Source organism: Phyllobates terribilis, unplaced genomic scaffold (genome assembly GCF_046119375.1).
Source record: "Phyllobates terribilis strain yellow unplaced genomic scaffold, ASM4611937v1 Scaffold_5__5_contigs__length_657084704, whole genome shotgun sequence".
Classification (NCBI taxonomy): Eukaryota; Metazoa; Chordata; class Amphibia; order Anura; family Dendrobatidae; genus Phyllobates; species Phyllobates terribilis.
Window position 1 is genome coordinate 399223325 of NW_027362765.1, and position 21485 is coordinate 399244809.

The following is a 21485-nucleotide window of genomic DNA, read 5'->3' on the forward strand; positions in this document are numbered from 1 at the left end:
TCATGCTAACAATGCTGTAACTAATCGGTGATGTCTGCATCTCTGCCCATGTAGAAGAGGGTGTATTGAACTCCTGCAGAGTCAGTTATGGGTACTCCTATGCAGCCTGCCTGATATCATCCCTTGCTTTGTTTGTCTCTAGCTCCACTTTGTATAGCATGTACCATCTTCCCTCCCTGAAGACTAGGGTGCTGTCCTCCCTCTCCACATTCTGATCGGTTTTATGGGTTCCCACCCACCTCCCTACTTGTATATCTAAGGGAATGTACACACAGAGGGTTTTTTTTTTTGAGATGTTCAAAATTTAAGAGTTTTCTAGTGGAAAACTGCTTCTATGTGGAGTTTTTGGATGCCTTTTTTTTTTGTTCCTGGACAGTTTTTGAAATGTTTTTTAGAAGATTTTTTTTCATCTTCTGATGAAGATGTCTAGTTTAGAATGGATTCCATCAGGAGCCGCTTCATAGAAGTGACATGCGCTCTCTTTCTTTCCTCCACAAGGTGTTTTTCAAAACCTGAAGCTGAATAAACGCTTGCAAAAAGACTGAACCTATGAAGTGATTTTTCAGGCATTTTTTTTTTTTTTTTTTTTAAACCAATCTGCTCGAAAAATAACTTCTCAAAAACTATGTGCACATACCCCATCCTTCACTCAATATTAGGGTAAATGGGGAGAGAGTCAGGAGCCGAAGCAGCAGGACAGCCAGCTAAGTACAGGAGTTGCACAGACTATGCAGCAGCAATATAGTAGGAAAATGTTAATGAAGATTATTTATAAAGTTGCTCAATTTTGCATTTAGGAATCAAATGAACAAAAAAAAAAACGAAATAAGGCAAAATGTCTCTGGATTTTAGTTGAACTTGTGGCTTTTTATTTTCATAAAGACAATGGACGCTACTACTGATGAGCAGATTGCTTCATGCATCCACAGTCCAGGTCAGTGCTCTCTGGCAATAGACAGGAACTGCACCAATTTACGTACTCTCCGGTATCCCAGGCTCTGTTTATGATTTGCCCGGCTAGCAAAACGTCACTGCACAGATGACATCACACCAAGCCGGCGGATCAGACACCAAGCCGGCGGATCAGACGCCGCACCGGGGAACCAGCATGCTCAGGAAATTTGCACAGCACCAGAGAGCACTTACCTGGACCGGGGTCGCGTAAAGCGATCCGCTCAGACTCCACCCAAATAGATGTCGGTTTACAAAGTGCCGATTCAATTTTCCATTTGTCCTGCAGGATCTCGGAAGCAAAGACCTGAAAAGAGAAAAAATCAGCTTTGTGTGTCAGATAGTGAGGGTGGGACGGATGGAGCTGCGAGACAACAACACCAGGAAACTAACGTCAGGTCTTAGGAGGCCGTTTGGAGTCGCAGGTAATCGTTGCCATCCAATAATATAGCGCAACTTTAAAGGGGTGCTCTAGGATGCTGTAAATGTAAAATATACGTTCATGTGTGTAGCATATACAATTGGGGACTGAGAGACCCCCTATACAATTGCCTTTAGGGACCCGGAAAGGATCCCAGGTCTGTCTGTCCAGGAACCCATAAGTGTAAAATAAACGTGTAAAGTAGTCTTTAATGGTATTACTAAAAATGTAATAAATTGAATAATGAAAGGTGCAAAAAAAATGCCAACAATTTGTATAATAACTTGTATAAATGCATGTTACTGCACATACATTGCTTAAAAACAAAACCATCCACATGTCCTTAATAAAGTTAAATTACAATTTAGTGTAAAACTAAAATGGAATGGTGAGAATCTTTATTTTTCTATATTGTGCATGCCTGCCACTTCCCCAAATGTCCTAACAAAAATTCTTCTGTATAAACAACAAAAATTATGGCGCGAAGCAGAAACAACACTAGAATTAAATGTCGATAAAGGCTCAAACAGTCCTTCACATGAAAGGGGTGAGCCGCGAATTACTGTCCCTCCCCATCAGCTTCCGCTCTGTTAAAATAAAATAATAAACTCCGGTATTACTTGTAGATGGGCTGCAGCCAGTCACTTCAATGACTACAATACTCGTGACTGCTGCAGCCAGTCACATCACGGCTATTCTCCTCGTGACTGTTGCAGCCAGTCATATCACTTCTACGCTCCTCGTGACTGCTGCAGCCAGTCATATCACTTCTACGCTCCTCGTGACTGCTGCAGCCAGTCACCTCACGGCTACGCTCCTCGTGACTGCTGCAGCCAGTCACCTCACGGCTACTCTCCTCGTGACTGCTGCAGCCAGTCACCTCACGGCTACTCTCCTCGTGACTGCTGCAGCCAGTCACTGGGCTCTAGTGCTATAGCACGACCTGCTGAGCTCAGTGATCGACCACAATGGTCACTTGCGCTGTAGTCGTGATGTCATGCTGCAGCCTGTCAACAAAAGCTGGGGCAGCGGTGGAGAGGCAACACTGGACCTAAGGAGGATGAATAACAGTTGAGTTTATTATTTCAGCAGCAGATGGAAGGAAGGGAGACACAGTCATTACTAGTGGGTAGGCGGAGCCCACATAGGATAGAACACCTCAGATTAAAAAAGAGTGTTGTCCGGCCCCTCCAGCTTGGGCTCCTCCTACTCCAGCTCTCCAGTCTAAAATTTGAGGTCACAGAGGATGGTCGCTGCTGGAAGCAGCTCCTCAGAAAATTTTTTATTTTTATCGGACAGAGACTTGGACCCCCGTGGTCTTGAGGTCTCAGGGGTCTCAGCGCTGCTGGACCCCCACCCCTCCCTTGGCGGATCTGCATTACCCTTTGAGAGAGGTCCCTGCAGAACCTTGCCGGCCCCGGGGGATGAGGGATGCTTCCCTGGCGGGGACGCAAACCGCGCATCTGGGGTCACTGCGTTCTCCGCCCTGGGGGGAAGCTTGGGTCCCTGTGGCGCTCAGCTGGGTGAGTACTCAGCATGTTAATGTGTTTTGAGTGCTTCAGCGGCTGCTACGGCAGCCGCTGCTACATGTATTCAGGTGGTGACTTGTGTTTTTTTGTCCGCAGGTGGATGCCTGCAGGACATGGAAGCGGGGCAGGAGCGGAGAGCGGAGGAGTCGCGCGCGGCTTCGCGCCTTCCCGGTCTTTCGCGGGCAGGAAGCGCTCTGAGCGCGCGCTTTCTCCTGCCCCTCCTCTTCCGGCTTCTCTCTCCTCACAGCGCGGCGGCCATTACTGAACGGCTTCCATCGGGCTCCTCACGACAGACCGAAGGAACACTGCACCGCGGCCAGCTGGGTGAGTCGCTTCTGCCTGTCAGGGCAGAAGCTTCACCCCTCACCCCCTCAGCGCAGGGCACCTTTCTGAGGCACAATAAGGTGGCAGACTGTGCTGTCCTGCAGCTATTACCTCATATAGAGGTTCCTTTTTTTGTCTGGGGCTCGCACATCCTTTTCATTTCACAGAGGTTGTGGGGAGTCTGCGACATTAACCCCTTATTAGGCGGTTATCCCTTAATTGGGGGTCAGCTGGGGTAGCTCTCTCTTTAAGAGCTTTAACCCTTCAGCTTTCTTTTAAGAAACCACACTGTCCTACTTACTGACAGGTTTAACTTGCCATATACTGTGTGAGGGCATGTCAGATCAGGGTCCAGGAGGTGCGGACCGTCTCCCAGGTCCGCTACAGGATCAGTCTCGCGTGTCTGACACGCAGGAGTCCTCGACTGCGTCAAGCGCAGCGGTCGGGGGTTTCGGTGGGGCAGTGGTCAAAATGGAGGCCCTCACTCGTTCTATTGATGGCCTGTCTGACCTTCTAGGTTATTGGGTGTCAGCTAGATCCTCTCATGGCAGGAAGCGCCACAGGCCGGTACTGCCCTCCCCGCGCAGCGACTCGGAGATCTCTGTTATGGAGGGTTCCCCTTCAAGCTCAGATGGGGAGATGTCCGATTCGGATAAGGAGGATCGGCAGGGGCACTCTGCCTCTTTTTTGGGCCGTGCAAGCCATGAGGGAGGCGTTACAGTTTCCGGAGGAGGTAACTAGACGTCCTGGTAAGTCGGCCCGGATGTTTCAGGAGTCGCATAGGTCGCGCTTGGCATTACCATCTCTGGATGAGCTTAGTGGGGCAGTGGAGAAGGAACGCCTGTGTCCAGATAAACGTTTTCAGGGAGCACGGTTTTTTGAGGCACTGTATCCGTGTTCCACGGAGTTGATTGATAATTGGATTCCTTCTCCTGAAGTGGATGTCCCTTTATCCCAGCTTAGCAAATCCTCATTACTGCCTGTTAAAGGGAAGGCGAGTCTGCAGGATCCGCTGGACAGAAAAACGGAGATGGCGGCGAAGTCCATCTACGAGGCCGCGGGTCATGGATTCAGAGCGGTGCTAGGATCCATGTGTGCTTGTAAAGCTTCCCTAAGCTGGTTGGACCGTCTACGGACGGCGTAGCAGGATGGATCCCCGCTATCCGAGGTAGATGGGCTTTTCAAGTTGTTGGAGGATGCGGCCCGATATGGCAGTGATGCAGGTTTGGATACCGCGTCACTGCTGTCCAGGGCGCAATCCTCGGCGGTCACAGTCAGAAGAGCACTGTGGCTCAGACAGTGGACCGGGGACGCGGTTTCCAAGCAAGGTTTGCTATCTTTAGCTTACAAGGGTGGTCAGTTATTTGGATCTGACCTCACGGAGCTGATTGTCAAGGCAAAGGCAAAAGAAGCGGCCTTACCACAGCGAAGAACTGTGGCTTCTGCGTCGGGCAGGCCTAGTGCCGGTAGTAGTTGGCGGCCCTTTCGGTCCAGGGGACGGTCCGGTCAGCCCTCTTGGGGATCGGGTCGTCCCTCTTTTTCAGGAAAAAAGGCTTCTCAGAAATCCCGCACTCCCTGGAAACAGAGCTTCCGTCAAGACAAGCGGGAAGCTGACAAAAAGCCCGCTAAGGCGGACTGACGCCAGGTTTTCACTCAAGAACTCTCGAGTGGGGGGTCGCCTGCTCCAATTCGAATCGACTTGGGCGTCCCGCGTTTCGGACGCCTGGGTGACGCGGGTTGTGTCAGCAGGCTACTTCATAGAGTTTCTTTCTCGACCCCCGGACAGGTTTTGCCGATCTCGCATTCCGTCAGAGCCCGAGCTAGTTGCCGCTCTACGGCAGGAGGTCGATTCCCTTCTGCTGAAGGGTGTGGTGGTACCGGTTCCGCCGGAAGACCGGGGAAGAGGGTTTTATTCAAACCTCTTTGTGGTCCCCAAAAAGGAGGACAAATTTCGCCCCATTCTGGATCTCAAAAGATTGAATCGGCATGTCCGCACCCGGAAATTCCGCATGGAGTCGCTTCACTCGGTTGTGGCGGCCCTGTCGCAGAACGACTTTTTGGTGTCAATCGACATTCGCGACGCTTATTTGCATGTTCCCGTCGGAAGGGCCCACCAACGCTTCCTTCGTTTTGCCATAGGTCAGGACCATTTCCAGTTTGTGGCCCTACCATTCGGGTTGGCCTCGGCGCCCAGAGTTTTTACAAAAATTCTGGCACCTCTCATGGCGATCCTTCGAAGACAGGGGGTTACGGTTCTTCCCTACCTGGACGACCTTTTGATTGTGGCGTCCTCAAAGGAGGAGGCGGTGACGGCTCGCAATCTATCCCTTCAGCTCCTGGAGGACTTCGGGTGGCTGGTCAATTGGAAGAAGTCGTCTCTGGAACCGTAGCAGTCAATCCTGTTTTTGGGGATGCATTTCGACACGGTACGAGCAGTGGTGTCCCTGCCTCCAGACAAGCAAGCAAGTCTTCTTCGACATGTACAGGTTATGAAGTCTTCGACAGCAATGTCCCTTCGAAGGTGTATGCGCATTTTGGGTTTGATGGTGGCGTCAATGGAGGCACTTCCGTTTGCCCAATTTCATTCCAGGACTCTCCAAATGCTCATTCTGAACCGTTGGGATCGATCACAGGCTTCGCTGGATCGCAGTGTCATCATCTCCCACAGGGTGCGAGAGTCTCTAGAATGGTGGTTACGTCCGGAAGCGTTATCCCTGGGGAAGTCCTTCCTCCTTCCGAGGTGGTCGGTCATAACCACCGATGCCAGCCTGTCAGGCTGGGGGGGTGTCTGGAACGATCTCTGGATTCAGGGAGTATGGTCGTCGGAAGAGTCTGTCCTGCCGATCAACATCCTGGAATTGAGGGCGATTTTCCTTTGCCTCCAACACTGGACGGTCCCTTTAAACGGTCTGCCAGTCCGAGTGCAGACAGACAACGCGACGGCGGTCGCGTATATCAACCATCAAGGTGGAACAAGGAGCTCCAGGCTCATGATGGAAGTGTCTCGGATCCTGGTATGGGCCGAGGCCAAGGTGCCAGCCATCTCTGCGATTCACATTCCGGGAGTTCAGAATATCACGGCGGACTTCCTCAGTCGCGAGAAGGTGGATCCCGGAGAATGGAGTCTTCACCCAGAAATTTTTGCACAGCTGTGCTCCCGATGGGGAACTCCTCAAGTGGATTTGATGGCATCAAGGTTCAACACCAAGTTACCGACGTTCATGTCCAGGTACAAGGACCCGAAGGCTGTGGCGTTGGATGCTCTGGTGGCTCCGTGGGACCAATTCGAGCTAATCTATGTGTTCCCGCCGATATCCTTAATTCCTCTGGTGTTGCGTCGGATCAGACTGGAAAGAGTCCCGGCTATGTTAGTAGCCCCAGACTGGCCAAGGAGGACGTGGTTCTCGACGCTGGTGTCTCTTCTGGCTGCGCCTCCACTTCCTCTCCCTCTTCGCCCGGACCTGTTAACCCAAGGGCCCGTTCGTCATCCGGACCTGAAGTCTCTGCGTTTGACGACGTGGCTCTTGAGACCGAAATCTTGACTCGTCAAGGTTTTTCAGCCGAAGTCATTGCCACTCTGCGTGCTGCCAGGGGTCCTGCCACTACTAGGATCTATCACAAGACTTGGGAGGCCTTCTTTTCATGGTGTTCGGGTTCTTCAAGGAACCCGAGGATTTTTTCCATTCCCAATTTGTTGGCCTTTTTGCAGTATGGCCTGGACAAGGGTTTGGCAGTTAGCACTCTGAGGGGTCAGGTTTCTGCTTTGTCCTTGCTGTTTCGGAAGGCTATCGCCTCGCGTAGGGACGTTCGTTCCTTTTTTCGCGGGGTAACCCGTCAGTTTCCGCCGCGGAAGGCGCTGGTGTCCCCTTGGCGGCTCAATCTGGTCTTGGAGGCTCTTCAACATGGGCCTTTTGAGCCTATGGACTCCGTTAGCTTTTCTTTGCTTTCTTGGAAGGTTGCCTTTTTGGTGGCAGTCACCTCTTTGAGAAGGGTTTCTAAACTGGCGGCTCTTTCTTGCTCGCCTCCTTTTCTGGAGTTTCTCCCGGATCGCGTGGTGCTTCGCACACGGGGCGACTTTCTACCTAAGGTGGTGTCACAATTCCATGTTAACCAGGATATTGTGTTGCCCTCGCTCTGTCCGGAACCGAGGAATGCGAAGGAACGGGCCTTGCACTCATTGGATTTAGTGCGGGCTTTGAAGTTCTATTTGTCTATTACTCAAGGTTTTCGGAAATCGGACTCTCTGTTTGTGATTCCAGCAGGTCGTCGGCGTGGTCAACGAGCTTCCAAGGACACTATAGCTCGATGGATTCGGTCGGCCATTTTAGAGGCTTACCGACTCAAGGGCGAATCTTGTCCAATTAAGATTCGAGCTCACTCCACGAGAGCTGTGGGTTCATCGTGGGCTTTTCATCAAGGGGCCTCGGCAGCTCAACTCTGCCGGGCGGCTACCTGGCGCTCCGTCCACACTTTTACAAAGTTTTATAAGGTGGACGTCAGTGCTTCCGCTGATGCAGCCTTAGGACGTAGGGTCCTGCAGGCGGCTGTAGTTTAAGTTATCGTTAACTTGTATTTAGCGCTAGTTGCGCATTTTTCTAGGTTGTTGGGATTCTGCCTCTGTTGGTTTTTTCCCACCCTTAATTTTTGGACTGCTTTGGGACGTCCCACTAGTAATGACTGTGTCTCCCTTCCTTCCATCTGCTGCTGAAAGACGGATTTTGGTAAGACCTTACCTGTAAAATCCTTTTCAGCGAAGGAAGGAAGGGAGACACAGCTCCCTCCCATGGCAGAAGTGTGTTGTTGTGTTTTCAGATGCAGCGTGACCCTTCTCTGATAGCGATTATCTGGGCTGAGGTCGGCGCGCTAAGGCTCTGTTCCAGCATTGCCAGCTCATCGCAGTGGTCAGGTCCAGTGAGTAGTACCTGGGACTGTGTGGTTTTTCTGTTATATGCATAACCTGTCTCTTGTTTTTTCTCTGAAGTTCTTCAGAAGGGGTTATGTTGCTCCGCTGGTGATATTTGCTCTTCCTTAGCTTGTGTACGGACTGGAGAGCTGGAGTAGGAGGAGCCCAAGCTGGAGGGGCCGGACAACACTTTTTTAATCTGAGGTGTTCTATCCTATGTGGGCTCCGCCTGCCCACTAGTAATGACTGTGTCTCCCTTCCTTCCTTCGCTGAAAAGGATTTTACAGGTAAGGTCTTACCAAAATCCGTCTTTTAATCTTGCGGAAGCTGATAATGAGGGAAGAGTTATTCCGAGAAATTCCTTTAAATGTAATAAAGGAGTAGGCCCCTATAGGATTTATAGATAGAGGATGGCCTCCCTTTCTGCAGCCTCCTCTTTCAGCCATAGTGAAAATTGCTCAGAATGACTTTGGACCGGGTACATTGGTGTTAATGGCGGCATGCAAAGCTTTATTTTTTTTTCCCCTCTGTGATCAAACAAAAACAAGGTCTCTTTCGAAGAATCGCCCTCATAACCTCTCCGTTCATTTAATCTATTCGGAACGTAATAAACATTAGTTTTATCTCTGATTATAGGTTAATTAAATGCACTGGCATATCTCATTATTGATGGAAAGGTAATTGGCGCGACCGCTGCTATTTACCATCTAAATGGACGCCGACAAATAATTCCGTGAAATCTGTTGTCACACATGAAATAAAATCTCGTTCTTACCATTTACACAATCGCAAGCGCTTCCATTTCTCTGTGGCGGTGTCACCGTATGGGAAAGTTCATGTGGCAAACAATTTAGTGCACTTCTCAGAGGCTGAAATTAGCCAGGAGAGTGGCGACAGATGCAAAATAAAGCTGGAATATAGATTTTTTTTCGGACTTAATGCACATTTTGTCTGTACAATTCCATTAAAGCATCTACTCCATTAAAACGCTCGCGGTGGCCACCGCAATCCACTTTGTTAATTTTATGTCTTTCTGCTTTCAGTAATGGATGTGACTGACATAATTACTGGAAAACTTGACGACGAGGACAAACAACATTTTATACCTTTTCAGCCGTAAGTATCGTCACACAGAATTATAATTATGCTGTACTTCACTGAGGCCCTCGTTTCCTCCCGTGCTGAATATGACTCCTCTATTTTCTGCTCATCATAATTTTCAATGTTGAATTCGCGCAGTCTATGGTAGTGGAGAGGTTATCAGGAGGTCTCGTATATTTATGTCCTCAGATAACTCTTCTTCTTTCCACCAGACATAATAGTGCCGGCTAGCAGCCGATGCCCAGCAGAATTTCGGATAATGCTTGTTGGTGTTGGGCCTTTTGTCACTGGGGCTCTTTGGGTTTGTTTACATTGGGCCTTTTGTCACTGGGGCTCTTTGGGTTTTTTCACAAGTAGCGCTCTTTATGCGTTTTTCTATTTTTTATATAGAAAAAAAAGATGCAGTGTTTTACAGTAGCAGTAAAATGAATGAGATTTCCAAAATCGTCATTCATATGGTGATGCAACATGTCAATTCTTTCAGCAATTCACTGTAGTTTTCACCCATTGTTAAGAAAGAGGCTTGAAAACCCCCCAAAAAAAAGAAAACCGCAAAACCATACGGAATATATTAAAAATTAAAATAGCTACATGTGCAACTCCCTCCCATACATATTAATGGAGGTCTTTCTTTGACTTAGAACTCATTCACATGTATGAATGTATGATTTTCACGTGTTTTTCACGGATAGTAATCATGCCTGTGATAATATGTGGGGTCATTCACATGTTCATGATTTTTTTCGTGGACCGAGAGGTCCGAGAAGAATCACGGGATACATCAGATTTTGAGCTGAGGGTCTGATTAAAAAGAGACAATGGAAGTCAGTGGGTCTGTAAAGAAAACTAGATCACATTTTCACAGACCGTCAGAATGGAGAAGGTGGAGAAACTTTAAAAAAAAAAAAAAAAAAAAAAAAAAAGGGTCCAGTACAAAAACAGGTTAGCATGTTATGTGTGTTTTTTTTTAAGAATTACAATGGAGTCCTATGACACTGTGTGGCTTACATAAAATGTCTACAGTGTGAACTTCTTCTTTTAATAGAAGCCAAAAATGCAGTGTGATAAGAGCCATACTTAAAGGGAATCTGTTGCCAGGTTTTTGCTACCCCATCTGAGTGCAGCATGTTGTACGGGCAGAAACCCTGATTCAAATGATGTATCACTTACTGGGCTGCTTGCTATGATTTTGATTAAATCACAGTTTTATCTGCTGCAGATCTACCAGTTCTCTGAATGCTGAGCTCTGTATCACTCCGCCTACACCACTGATTGGCTGCCAACCTGTGTACTCAGAAAGAAAGTTGCCAATCAGTGGTGGTGGGCGGAGTTATACAGAGCTGATGCAGATGGAGGATTACCTGGCAGCAGGTTTACTACTCCTCTAGTGATGATCTCCTGCTGATAAAACAGTGATTTTTTTTATCAAAACTACAGAAAGCAGCCCAATAAGTGACACATCTCTGGGATCAAGGTCTCTGTTTCTACATTATGCTGCTCTCAGATTAGTTGGCAAAAATCTGTTGACAGATTCTCTTTAAAGGGAAAACAGTCTTATTGGTTGATTATTGGACAATACCTTTATCGCATAGGATGTGATAAATATTTAACCACTGGGATCCCTACCAATCATAAGATCGGGAATCCCAAAGTCCCCCATGTCCATGGCGTGTTAGTGAGCATGTGCGGCCTCTGCTCTCTTCACTGTCTATGGGAGTGGCGGTCGCACATTCTCACTACAGCTCCATTCACACAGGATGCTTCAGACTCCCCATCCCCCATGCTCTGAATATTTGATACAGAACTTATACTGGAAAATTATATAACTTTCCTTTTATATAAAGAAATTCCATTATACCCAAGTATTATGTTACAATATGACATTTCAGATAAAATAATATTAATATAGGAAATTATCCCTTTGGTCGTGGGAGCGTTCTGGTAATATATGACTGCCATTAATTCCACGTTCTCTTCGGTTGCCCTGGAGACCTTTAATAAGATACAGGTTGTGTTATGTCATGCGGCTGTGAATTCTCCATCGCTTGTTCATGGCGCAGCCAATAATGCGCTCACAGTACTGCGAAGCAGCCGGGACGAAAGGGCATGATACCTTTAAATTGACGGTGCATTCGGGAAACATCCTATTGTTTGAATTTAGTTATTCTGGTAAACATATATTGTAAAATGTTTCTTTTTTTTATGCTCTGCGTCACAATCTTCATAAAATAAAAAAAATAGAGGTATTCATATCTCCAAATCCTATTCCAATATGTAGTAGGTGCAAAGCTAATATTAGCAAATACCTCCAATTAGAAATGTAGTCTAGTTCTTCTGATTAGCTATGCCGCTTACACCATATGCAGGGCATTTCAATAGCTTAGATATCCATGGTTACGATCACTCACTTAGTGATTGTTACAGTAACAGTCACTATATGAGTGTCCGTGGATATCTGCGTAACTCCTTTTAAAATGAAAGTGTAGCTGTCATCTTAAAGGGAATCTATCAGTAGGATCAACCCTCCTAAGCCGTCTATAAGGGCATGCAGGTCGTAGGAAGTTGAATAAAATGATACCTTGATGTTGTGATCCGATGTTTTATTCCAGAGAAATCCACATTTTTCTTAATATGTAAATGATCTGTTAAGATCTATGGGCTGGATATAGATCTCCCTGAGAGTAATTGTAAAGATCTGCGGAATATGTTGGCGCTATATCAATAAAACTATTATCATCTGCCTTCAAGGGGCATTACCAGTGTGAGGCATGTAATGACTGGCAGCTATTACCTGATCCTCACTGCAGAGTTGTGCCTGTTTATAACTAATACAGTACAGCAGAGCTGAACTTTGTCTCATTACAGACACATTTACAGGTGCAGTTGTTCTCTCATACTTCTTCATCTTCCATCTCACAGACAGCAAGTTTTGGGGAAAGGAGGGAGGTTCAGTACAGCAGAGCTGACAGCACTGCGAGGACAACTGGCAATGTGTTTGTAATGAGACAAGGTTCAGCTCTGCTGTACTGTGTTAGTTGTAATCACACACAGCTCTGCACTGAGATCACGATGTCAGTCATTACATGTCTCACACTTATAACGCCCCCTTTCATTTATAATAAGCTCTGGAGGCAGATTCTCAGGGAGATCTTTGTCCAGCCCATAGATCTTAACCGCTCATTTACATGAAGAAAAATGTTGATTTCTCTGCAATAAGACATCGGAATTCTGATATGAAGGTATCATTTTATTCAGCTTCCTATGACCTGCATGCCCATATAGATGACTTAGGAGGATTCATCTTACTGATGGGTTACCTGTGTGGGCTTCTTGGTTTTCTTTTAGTCCCAAGTGATTCCAATTTGGAAAAATTAGCTTTTGGAGTTTAAGATGGACTAAAATCCCCCGAACGTTTTATCAGGCTGCTGCTCTGTCCATCCCCCATGCTTTGCACTGCAGCTCTGCTTGCTCGGGAGGTCGGTGCATGTTGACCTGATTTCAGGTGAAGCAAGGATGGAATAATTATAAACAATTAGGTAAATCATGATGGTGAAAGAACCTCAGCCGGGGGGAATGGGGAGAATCTGTGCTCGGCCAACTTTTTTATTTTTCTTCACCGTGCACTTTTTGGTCCTCACCATAAAAATCCTTCATTTGTGATTCCACCCTGCTCAGATTGACTTGTCAGTGTAAGATTGTGTGTGGAGCCTGTGGATCCTTACAGCCGAGGTGTGTGAATAATTTACAGACCGCTGTTTTATGGACTTGTGTAACAAAGAGCAGCGAGATCTGAACGTCTCTGAATGTCTCTGATCGGCCCTCTCTGCCCTCACCGATCATAGTGCTCCCTGCTGCAGGGATTTACCTTCCATGACTCCTCTCCACATGCAAGGCTTCCACGTTTCTTTTCTTTTCTCGGTGTGTAAGAGCAGGAGATTTCCTCTGACATCAGAATACCTGAGATCCCTGCTGCATTTTTAAGTGCTTGGTTCTTTTTTTTTCTTGTTGTGACCTGTTGGTTCATCATTTAGGCAGTTTCTCCTGTGTGATTCTTTTCCCCATACACGCTAACTGCATGGCGTCTGTTCCGAACTGTTGTGTTTTTTCTTTTCTTTTTTCTCTATTTGGGTCCCTACAGAACCCATTAACTTTAATAAAGTACGTCAGGGTTCTTTTATTTCTATCGGCAAGAAAACGCGCGTCACGCCGCAACTATGACTTTGGGTAATCAAAAGAAACGCAGGTAAAAGGCGCTACTCCCTCTGCCGTCTTGTAGTGGCTGATGGATTGGGATATGCAAATTGATTGACATCAGCTCAATTTAGGAATTTTTCTGTGCGTTCACAGTTTACACCGCCGTGGATTTGCTCACGAATGTTCCCTAATCAGTGAGCGTAACCCATGTGTCTATCCAATGTCGCTACTACTGTTTTTAAAAATTGACTTTTCTACAACTCCCATAGCCAAAAAAAATGATTTGATGCGGATTTTGTCGCACAGTTTAAGCTGAAATCTGCATAAAATTTTGCCATGTGAATATGTGCTAAACTTCCTGCTCTAATACTGAATTTTCGCAGTTGTCGGACAACGGGTTTTAATCTCAATATTCAGAAAGTGATTTTTAGGTAGCATTTCACTTTAAGTATGTGCAAGTGCTGTGGTCCACAATCGGTTTTCCTCTTCCAGAACGTCTTCACTTCACCCATATTACTACAGTAAGAGGGCGGAATAAACTGCGCCGGCACTATGCCTTGGCCCAGGGCCCGGAGGCCGCACATGACTATGCCCCGTCTGTCATCCAAGCGCAACGTGTCGCCTTCTATATCCTCATCTTACAGCCAAAGCTCCACGTATTAGGAAGCAATACGAGACATTTTCATATGGTGAATACAATTAAAAGCCATTAGTAAAGCTGTTGTGGATGAAGAATAAGCCTGAGCTGAATATTTATTTAGTTAATTAGGGTTAATTTATTTATTTTTTTTTTAATGGTCAGAAGTTGACGCAAAATCTTTAGAAACTTTAGGATTTTATTTCACTCCTAAACGCCTGGGCTTATGTTCCGTTAGGTCGGTATATAAAAGCATCTACCGTCATGCTCTTCTTTCAATATGGTGACTTGGCCACACTAAACCTTTTATGTAGACCCATGGCCGTACACTTAAAGGGGGTGATAAGTGATGGCTAGGAGTCCTGCTGCTGGACTATGAATGGGATGGAAGGAGATGGTTGAATGCCATAATAAGCTATTTTCATCAGTCCCATGTAAACACAGTACTTGAGGCCTGATTTTTGGCATCATTGGGAGTCCATGTGATACTTTGGTTAAGTGATAGGTTGTTTGGAGGGACAAACGCTTTAATGTTAGAATCAATCAGTCGTATGTCAAATCGTAAGTATGAACGACCCGGCTATCAACATGGAGAACTAAGCAGAAGCTGAGTCAAAGAAAAAAAAAAGTGTAAAGCAGCAGAGTAGGTTTGCACAAAGTAAATCAGCTAAAATGATTTTATATGTATTTTATATATATATATATATATATATATATATATATATATATATATATATATATATATATATATATATATATATATATATATATATATATATATATATATATATATATATATATATATATATATATATATATATATATATATATATATATATATATATATACAGTGCCTACAAGTAGTATTCAACCCCCTGCAGATTTAGCTGGTTTGATAAGATGCAAATAAGTTAGAGCCTTCAAACTGCAAACGAGAGTAGGTTTTATGAACAGAAGCATAAATCTTACAAACCAAAAAGTTATGTTGCTCAGTTGAATTTTATTAAATTTTAAACATAAAAGTGTGGGTCAATTATTATACAACCCCTATGTTTAATATTTTGTGGAATAACCCTTGTTTGCAATTACAGCTAATAATCGTCTTTTATAAGACCTGATCAGGCCGGCACAGGTCTGTGGAGTTATCTTGGCCCACTCCTCCATGCAGATCTTCTCCAAGTTATCTAGGTTCTTTGGGTGTCTCATGTGGACTTTATTCTTGAGCTCCTTCCACAAGTTTTCAATTGGGTTAAGGTCAGGAGACTGACTAGGCCACTCCAACACCTTGACTTTTTCCCTCTTGAACCAGGCCTTGGTTTTCTTGGCTGTGTGCTTTGGGTCGTTGTCTTGTTGGAAGATGAAATTACGACCCATCTTAAGATCCTTGATGGAAGAGCGGAGGTTCTTGGCCAAAATCTCCAGGTAGGCCGTGCTATCCATCTTCCCATGGATGCGGACCAGATGGCCAGGCCCCTTGGCAGAGAAACAGCCCCACAGCATGATGCTGCCACCACCATGCTTGACTGTAGGGATGGTATTCTTGGGGTCATATGCAGTGCCATCCAGTCTCCAAACGTCACGTGTGTGGTTGGCACCAAAGATCTCGATCTTGGTCTCATCAGACCATAGAACCTTGAACCAGTCTGTCTCAGAGTCCTCCAAGTCATCATGAGCAAACTGTAGACGAGCCTTGACATGACGCTTTGAAAGTAAAGGTACCTTACGGGCTCGTCTGGAACGGAGACCATTGCGGTGGAGTACGTTACTTATGGTATTGACTGAAACCAATGTCCCCACTGCCATGAGATCTTCCCGGAGCTCCTTCCTTGTTGTCCTTGGGTTAGCCTTGACTCTTCGGACAAGCCTGGCCTCGGCACGGGAGGACACTTTCAAAGGCTGTCCTGGCCGTGGAAGGCCAACAGTAGTTCCATAAGCCTTCCACTTACGGATGATGCTCCCAACAGTGGAGACAGGTAGGCCCAACTCCTTGGAAAGGGTTTTGTACCCCTTGCCAGCCTTGTGACCCTCCACGAACAGTGGAGACAGGTAGGCCCAACTCCTTGGAAAGGGTTTTGTACCCCTTGCCAGCCTTGTGACCCTCCACGATCTTGTCTCTGATGGCCTTGGAATGCTCCTTTGTCTTTCCCATGTTGACTATGTCTGAGTGCTGTTCACAAGTTTGGGGAGGGTCTTAAATAGTCAGAAAAGGCTGGCAAAAGAGATCTTTAATCCACACATGTGAAGCTCATTATTCTTGGTGCCTGAACTACTTCTTAATACTTTAGGGGGACCAAACAGAATTCTTGTGGTTTGAGGGGTTGAATAATAAATGACACTCTGAATTAACTTTTTACGTTTAAAAAAAAAAAAATTTGCTGCAGTGCATTTCCCAATTCCAGGCTGATCTACAGAACTTGGCATTGTGACATTTGTAAATTCCGCATGTGTCAACCAGCTAAATCTGCAGGAGGTTGAATACTACTTGTAGGCACTGTGTGTGTGTGTATGTGTATATATATATATATATATATATATATATATATATATATATATATATATATATATATATATATATATATATATATATATATATATATATATATATATATATATATATATATATATATATATTAAGAACTTTACTGTCTTGACTTGTTTTATTAATGTGTATTATATGAAATGACAATGCTGGAACATGTCTTCCTATAGCTGTTCCTCTGTTTATACTTTGTGAAATATGTGAGCGCATTGACAGCTGCACGTGACTCTTCCACTTGTCCAGTCCTTCCCGTCGGAGTGCGAGGAGTCACCCTCTTGTTGACAAAGGGAATTGTAGAGTCCTGCTTGCTTGCTGCCAATTTGCTCACCTAGTAAAATATAACTTGGTTTCTTAAGTCTTTGGAAAGTGACTTCATTTCTCCATCTGTCCCTGTGATCTCTTACAAGCTCCTTGTCACTTTGCATCAGATCTCTATGATCTCCTTCATTCCGACCATTTCCTTAAACATCTCAGTGTCAATTAGTGATGAGCGAGCATGCCCGTTTAACCCTTTAACCGAGCATGCTCGGGTGCTTACCGAGTATCTTCGGCGTGCTCGTATATTATGTTCGTGTCCCCGTATCTGCATGATTTACAGCTGTAAGACAGCCTCAGCACATGCAGAGATTGCCTGTTTGTTAGGGAATCCTCACATGTGTTGAGGCTGTCTTACAGCCGTAAATCATGCAGACGCTGGACTCTAACATATATACAATATATGAACACGCAGAAGTACTTGGTAAGCACCCGAGCATGCTTGGTTAAAGGGTTAAACGAGCACGCTCGCTCAAAACTAATGTAAATCCATTATTAATGCTGGCCATGCATGTTAGATAACCATTGGCTAAATGTGACGATTATGGCGGTAATGAACATTAATGTCTATGTGGGTGTCCGGACTGTCCTCAAAGGGGCAGATTTTGGGGGAAAAAAGGGTTGGAGATGTTGAATTTTAACAAGCCTGATGTTTTTGTACTCTAAGGAGATACGCAGTCACCAGATGTGTCTGGTAGAAGCTTACACCCCTCTCTCCATTGAGCACACATTAGAGTCGAGCAGAAAGATTTGCAGGACCCTTGTCTATGGCCATGTCAGTAGTCCTTGGCCACCAATCCTTGATTCCCTGTGCTTCTTCTAATTAGTAGGCCTGGTGCAATTCATTCACGCTACTAATCAGAAGAGGCCGGGAGAGCAAGGTTCGGACAAACTACCGGTGTGTCCTCGGGACCACAGTCTTACAAGTCTATTTTTCCCATCTTCAGACTGTCCTCAAAGGACAGATATTGGGATAAAGAAGGGTTAGACATATTGAATTTCAACATGCCCGATCTTTTTTTTTTTTCAAGGAGATATACACATGCACGCTCGGCCAAGATCAGCCTTCAAGTTTATTGAGGGGTCGGGAGGGAATAGTTATCTAAAGTGTATGGCCAGCTTGTGGGGTCTCTCGCAGACCACTCCTTAGATGTTTAGGGTCATAAACTTGTATTTCTCTTCTCTGATAAATACTTTATCACTGACCTTTCCATATCTTTCTTGTCATCCTGTTTCCGTCCTGTGTCTTTTGTGAACTAATACAAAACTTTTTGTGCCACCTCCGCTATGACCTCATCCGTTCCCCTGTTTCTGTGCTCTCTGGTTTTCTGTGACCCCCCCATGTCCCCTGTGGTGGTGTCCGTGATGTGCACGCTCCAGGCTGGCATTGGATGACGTCATCCGACACAAGCAGCTCAACCTATCATCCCGTTTTTCTCCCAGGGTGGCGGGGGAGAATGATTTTCTTCAGACTGTTATAAACAAAGTGATTGCTGCCAAGGAAGTCAACCACAAAGGTCAAGGTACGTACTTTTCATGCAAACTTCACATCAGGAAAATCCTCTCCGCTGCTCGGTAATTAAAATCGCCATGTACTTAGAAGAGGGTTTTTATTTTAATTAAAATAAATGATTGTACTCTAGAACGAGGAGAAGATCATTTGTCACCTCCGCAGGATACTCACATCCAGTAGGTCTCTGAGAAGAAATCTCATAATCATAGAAACAAAAAGCATGAAACCTAATTTTAGGAATTTTAAAGAAGAGAACTCTAAAAAAGTAACTCTGCTTCTAGGTAGATGGATTTAAATGTACTACTAAAACATTTTAGCTGCCCGAAGCCACCACTAGGGGGAGCTGAGGAGATTACTGCATACTGTTCTTTTATATATTTCACTGTATGCAGAGTAGCTCTCCTCCAGAAGGAAAAAGCCATTTCATATCAAGCAAACCAGACTCCTGAAATAACTGCCCCGCATTGGTGCATACTTTTTTTCTCATAGAGCATGGCAACTTATTCCCAGGCAATGCGCTCTTTGCCCCTTCCTTTCCTAACTTTAGTCTGTAAATAATCTACAGTAAGTCGTAATCGTCCAATGTCAGGAAGACAAAACATATTTGTTAGGTCATCACAATCAGATCTGTGGGTGTTAGACACCTGGAACCCTTTGATCGGCTAATACCTAGTAAGAATGCATACGACGTACTAGCAGAACAGGAGATTATGGATTTTCATTAATTTATTATTTATAATGATGTAAAAAAAAAAAGATTACAAAAATACATTTAATATAGACCCCTGAGATAAACAGTAGGTCCATTTCTGATTACACGTTCGCTTTGTCCCTTTTGAGTTTGCACCAACCAGTTTGTTGGTGGAGATAAGTAATGTATTCATGCACCAGCTGCCATAGACGTGGTTATTGTTGGCCGGTCCTGCTGTAAAGACCAGTTCTGCCAACCGTCTTGTGTCTAGGAAACTTAGTAGCCAGTCGTCTTCCGCAGGCTTGTGTAGTGTCAGAGCTGCAAACAGTTATTTTCTCCGCTATGGATGTTTTCCTGAGCCAAACTGGCCAGTTAGCTCCTAGGTCAAGTTCAATAGCTGCCAGGCAGATAATTACTTGGCCACAGCAATCAATGTCTATGTCAGTCTTTAGGCTCGGGCTACACGGAGACTTTCTGTAGCGCCTCTAATTGATTGTAACTGTCAGATGACAGATGCGGTCCACAAGGTTGCGCACAGCTCAATATATTCCTTAGGACCGAAGCTGATGTTAGTTACAATGAATCGATGGAGCTGCAAACAGTCTTGGTTTAGCTCTAGTCTGTGCCCAGAGAGAAGGACTAAGTCATTGATACATTTGTACAGATCAAAAATATTCAGTGAGTTAGTTGTGATGGTGCATATTGCCAGGAATGGACATCCAAATTGAGGATTGGCAAACTAGTAGTAGTCTGAGTGTTGGAGGATCTTTAATGTGGTGATATTGACTGTAAAATCACTACTTTAATTTGTACATAGTTCCCATTGACTGTAACAAAAAGAAAAAAAAATATATATATAAAAAAAAGAATTTAAATAAATAAATATACACATATATATTTTATACCTAATCATAGCTCGTAACTTACATACGGCAATGTATCCCGGTACATCCATACTGAAGGGCACTAGGTACTAAGTCCAAATCAAGCCAGATGGCAAGGCATATATAGAAAATGCCGAAAAATGCACTCATGATACAATTAAAAGGAATATAATCAAAAAATGACCTATCACCTTTGAAAATGCTATTTACCTGCAGATATAGGTTTAATTTGCATTTAAATAGCGTTACAATGCTGCCCGGCTGCTTTACTGAAAAGGCTGCTCCTGGGAAAAAAGTAACTTATTTCCACCCTGGAGCCGCCTTCTTTCAGGCAAGAGGGCATACATGAGCGGCTACTTTTGCTACTCGCAGCATTGGTCACTATACTGTGAGCGACTGCTGTAAGCGCGGCCTGACTGCTGTAAGCGCGACCTGACACTTTGATTGACAGCTTGCTTCAGAGCAGGCTGTCACTCCGTGCCGGGGCTCGCCTGCATCCGCAGCTCACAGTATAGTGCCTATTCTCTTCTATTGAGAGACTAGAAGGCAGGTGACTGCAGGTATACAAACTGCATACTGGTGGTTATGTGACTGATAACTCGCCACAGTATTGTCAGTGGTGGCTGTAGCTGCTCCGTGTACGTCCCCTTGACTTCAAGCCCACAGCTCCCTGTAGTATATAAGTTAATTTTCTGCTGGTGGCCTCGTTTCTTTTCAGTAAGGTGTCCGGGCGGCATTGTAACGCTATTTACCTGCAGATTAACCTTATATCTGCAGGTAAATAGTGATTTCCAAGTTGACAGATTCCTGTTTAAACCAGGTTTGTGTGTTTTTAAATGTGTTTTTTAAAACTTTTTTTTATATGTTCTTAAAATGTTATATTGTTATGTATATTAAAAAAAAATACTCTTCTTACAATTGTGTTTTTTTTTTTTTTTACACTTTGCATCAGTCTCCTTATCACAGACAGGATTAAAATGACATAAAACACTTCTACGGTATATACAGTAGATAACACAGATCCACCATTCACAATAGTGTGTGGACCTGCACCTCTTAGACATTTATGGAGTATCTTGAGGCTTTTCTCATGTATGTTTCAGATGAGAATAACCCTTTAATGGAATCCCACCATTTTTTTATTGCAAATATATGTATTTAAAGAGGACCTTTCACTAGATTTATTTAGTGCTTTATTCAATTGCCACTTCTCCACTGATTCTAGAACTTTTTCTTTTTCTTCTGTTCCTCTTTGAAGGGAAAAATTTGAATCTTTATTTTACGGGTACAATCAACTTCTCTGTGGGCATTTTACTTTTTCTCTTCTAACGCTGGCAAATCAAAACACGGCCACGCCCAAAGATGAGTTCTATGGTATACGCCCAGGTACTTGAAAGGAGAATTTGCATTCTTATTACCGGGGGTTATAACTTTGGAATGGAGGGGCACAGAGGAAAAAGAAAAACTGTTCTAGAATCAGTGG

The 21485-nt window shown here is 44.7% G+C and overlaps 1 protein-coding gene across 1 annotated transcript in view; it reads left to right on the forward strand.

Annotated features, from left to right (window-relative positions):
* DOCK1 (dedicator of cytokinesis 1) overlaps positions 1-21485 on the forward strand; it is a 412678-nt gene that overhangs the window by 81210 nt on the left and 309983 nt on the right. The window contains exons 10-12 of the mRNA XM_073685060.1: positions 1241-1376; positions 9172-9244; positions 18358-18437. Coding sequence (XP_073541161.1) covers positions 1241-1376; positions 9172-9244; positions 18358-18437 — 289 coding nt within the window. The remainder of the gene's footprint in view (positions 1-1240; positions 1377-9171; positions 9245-18357; positions 18438-21485) is intronic.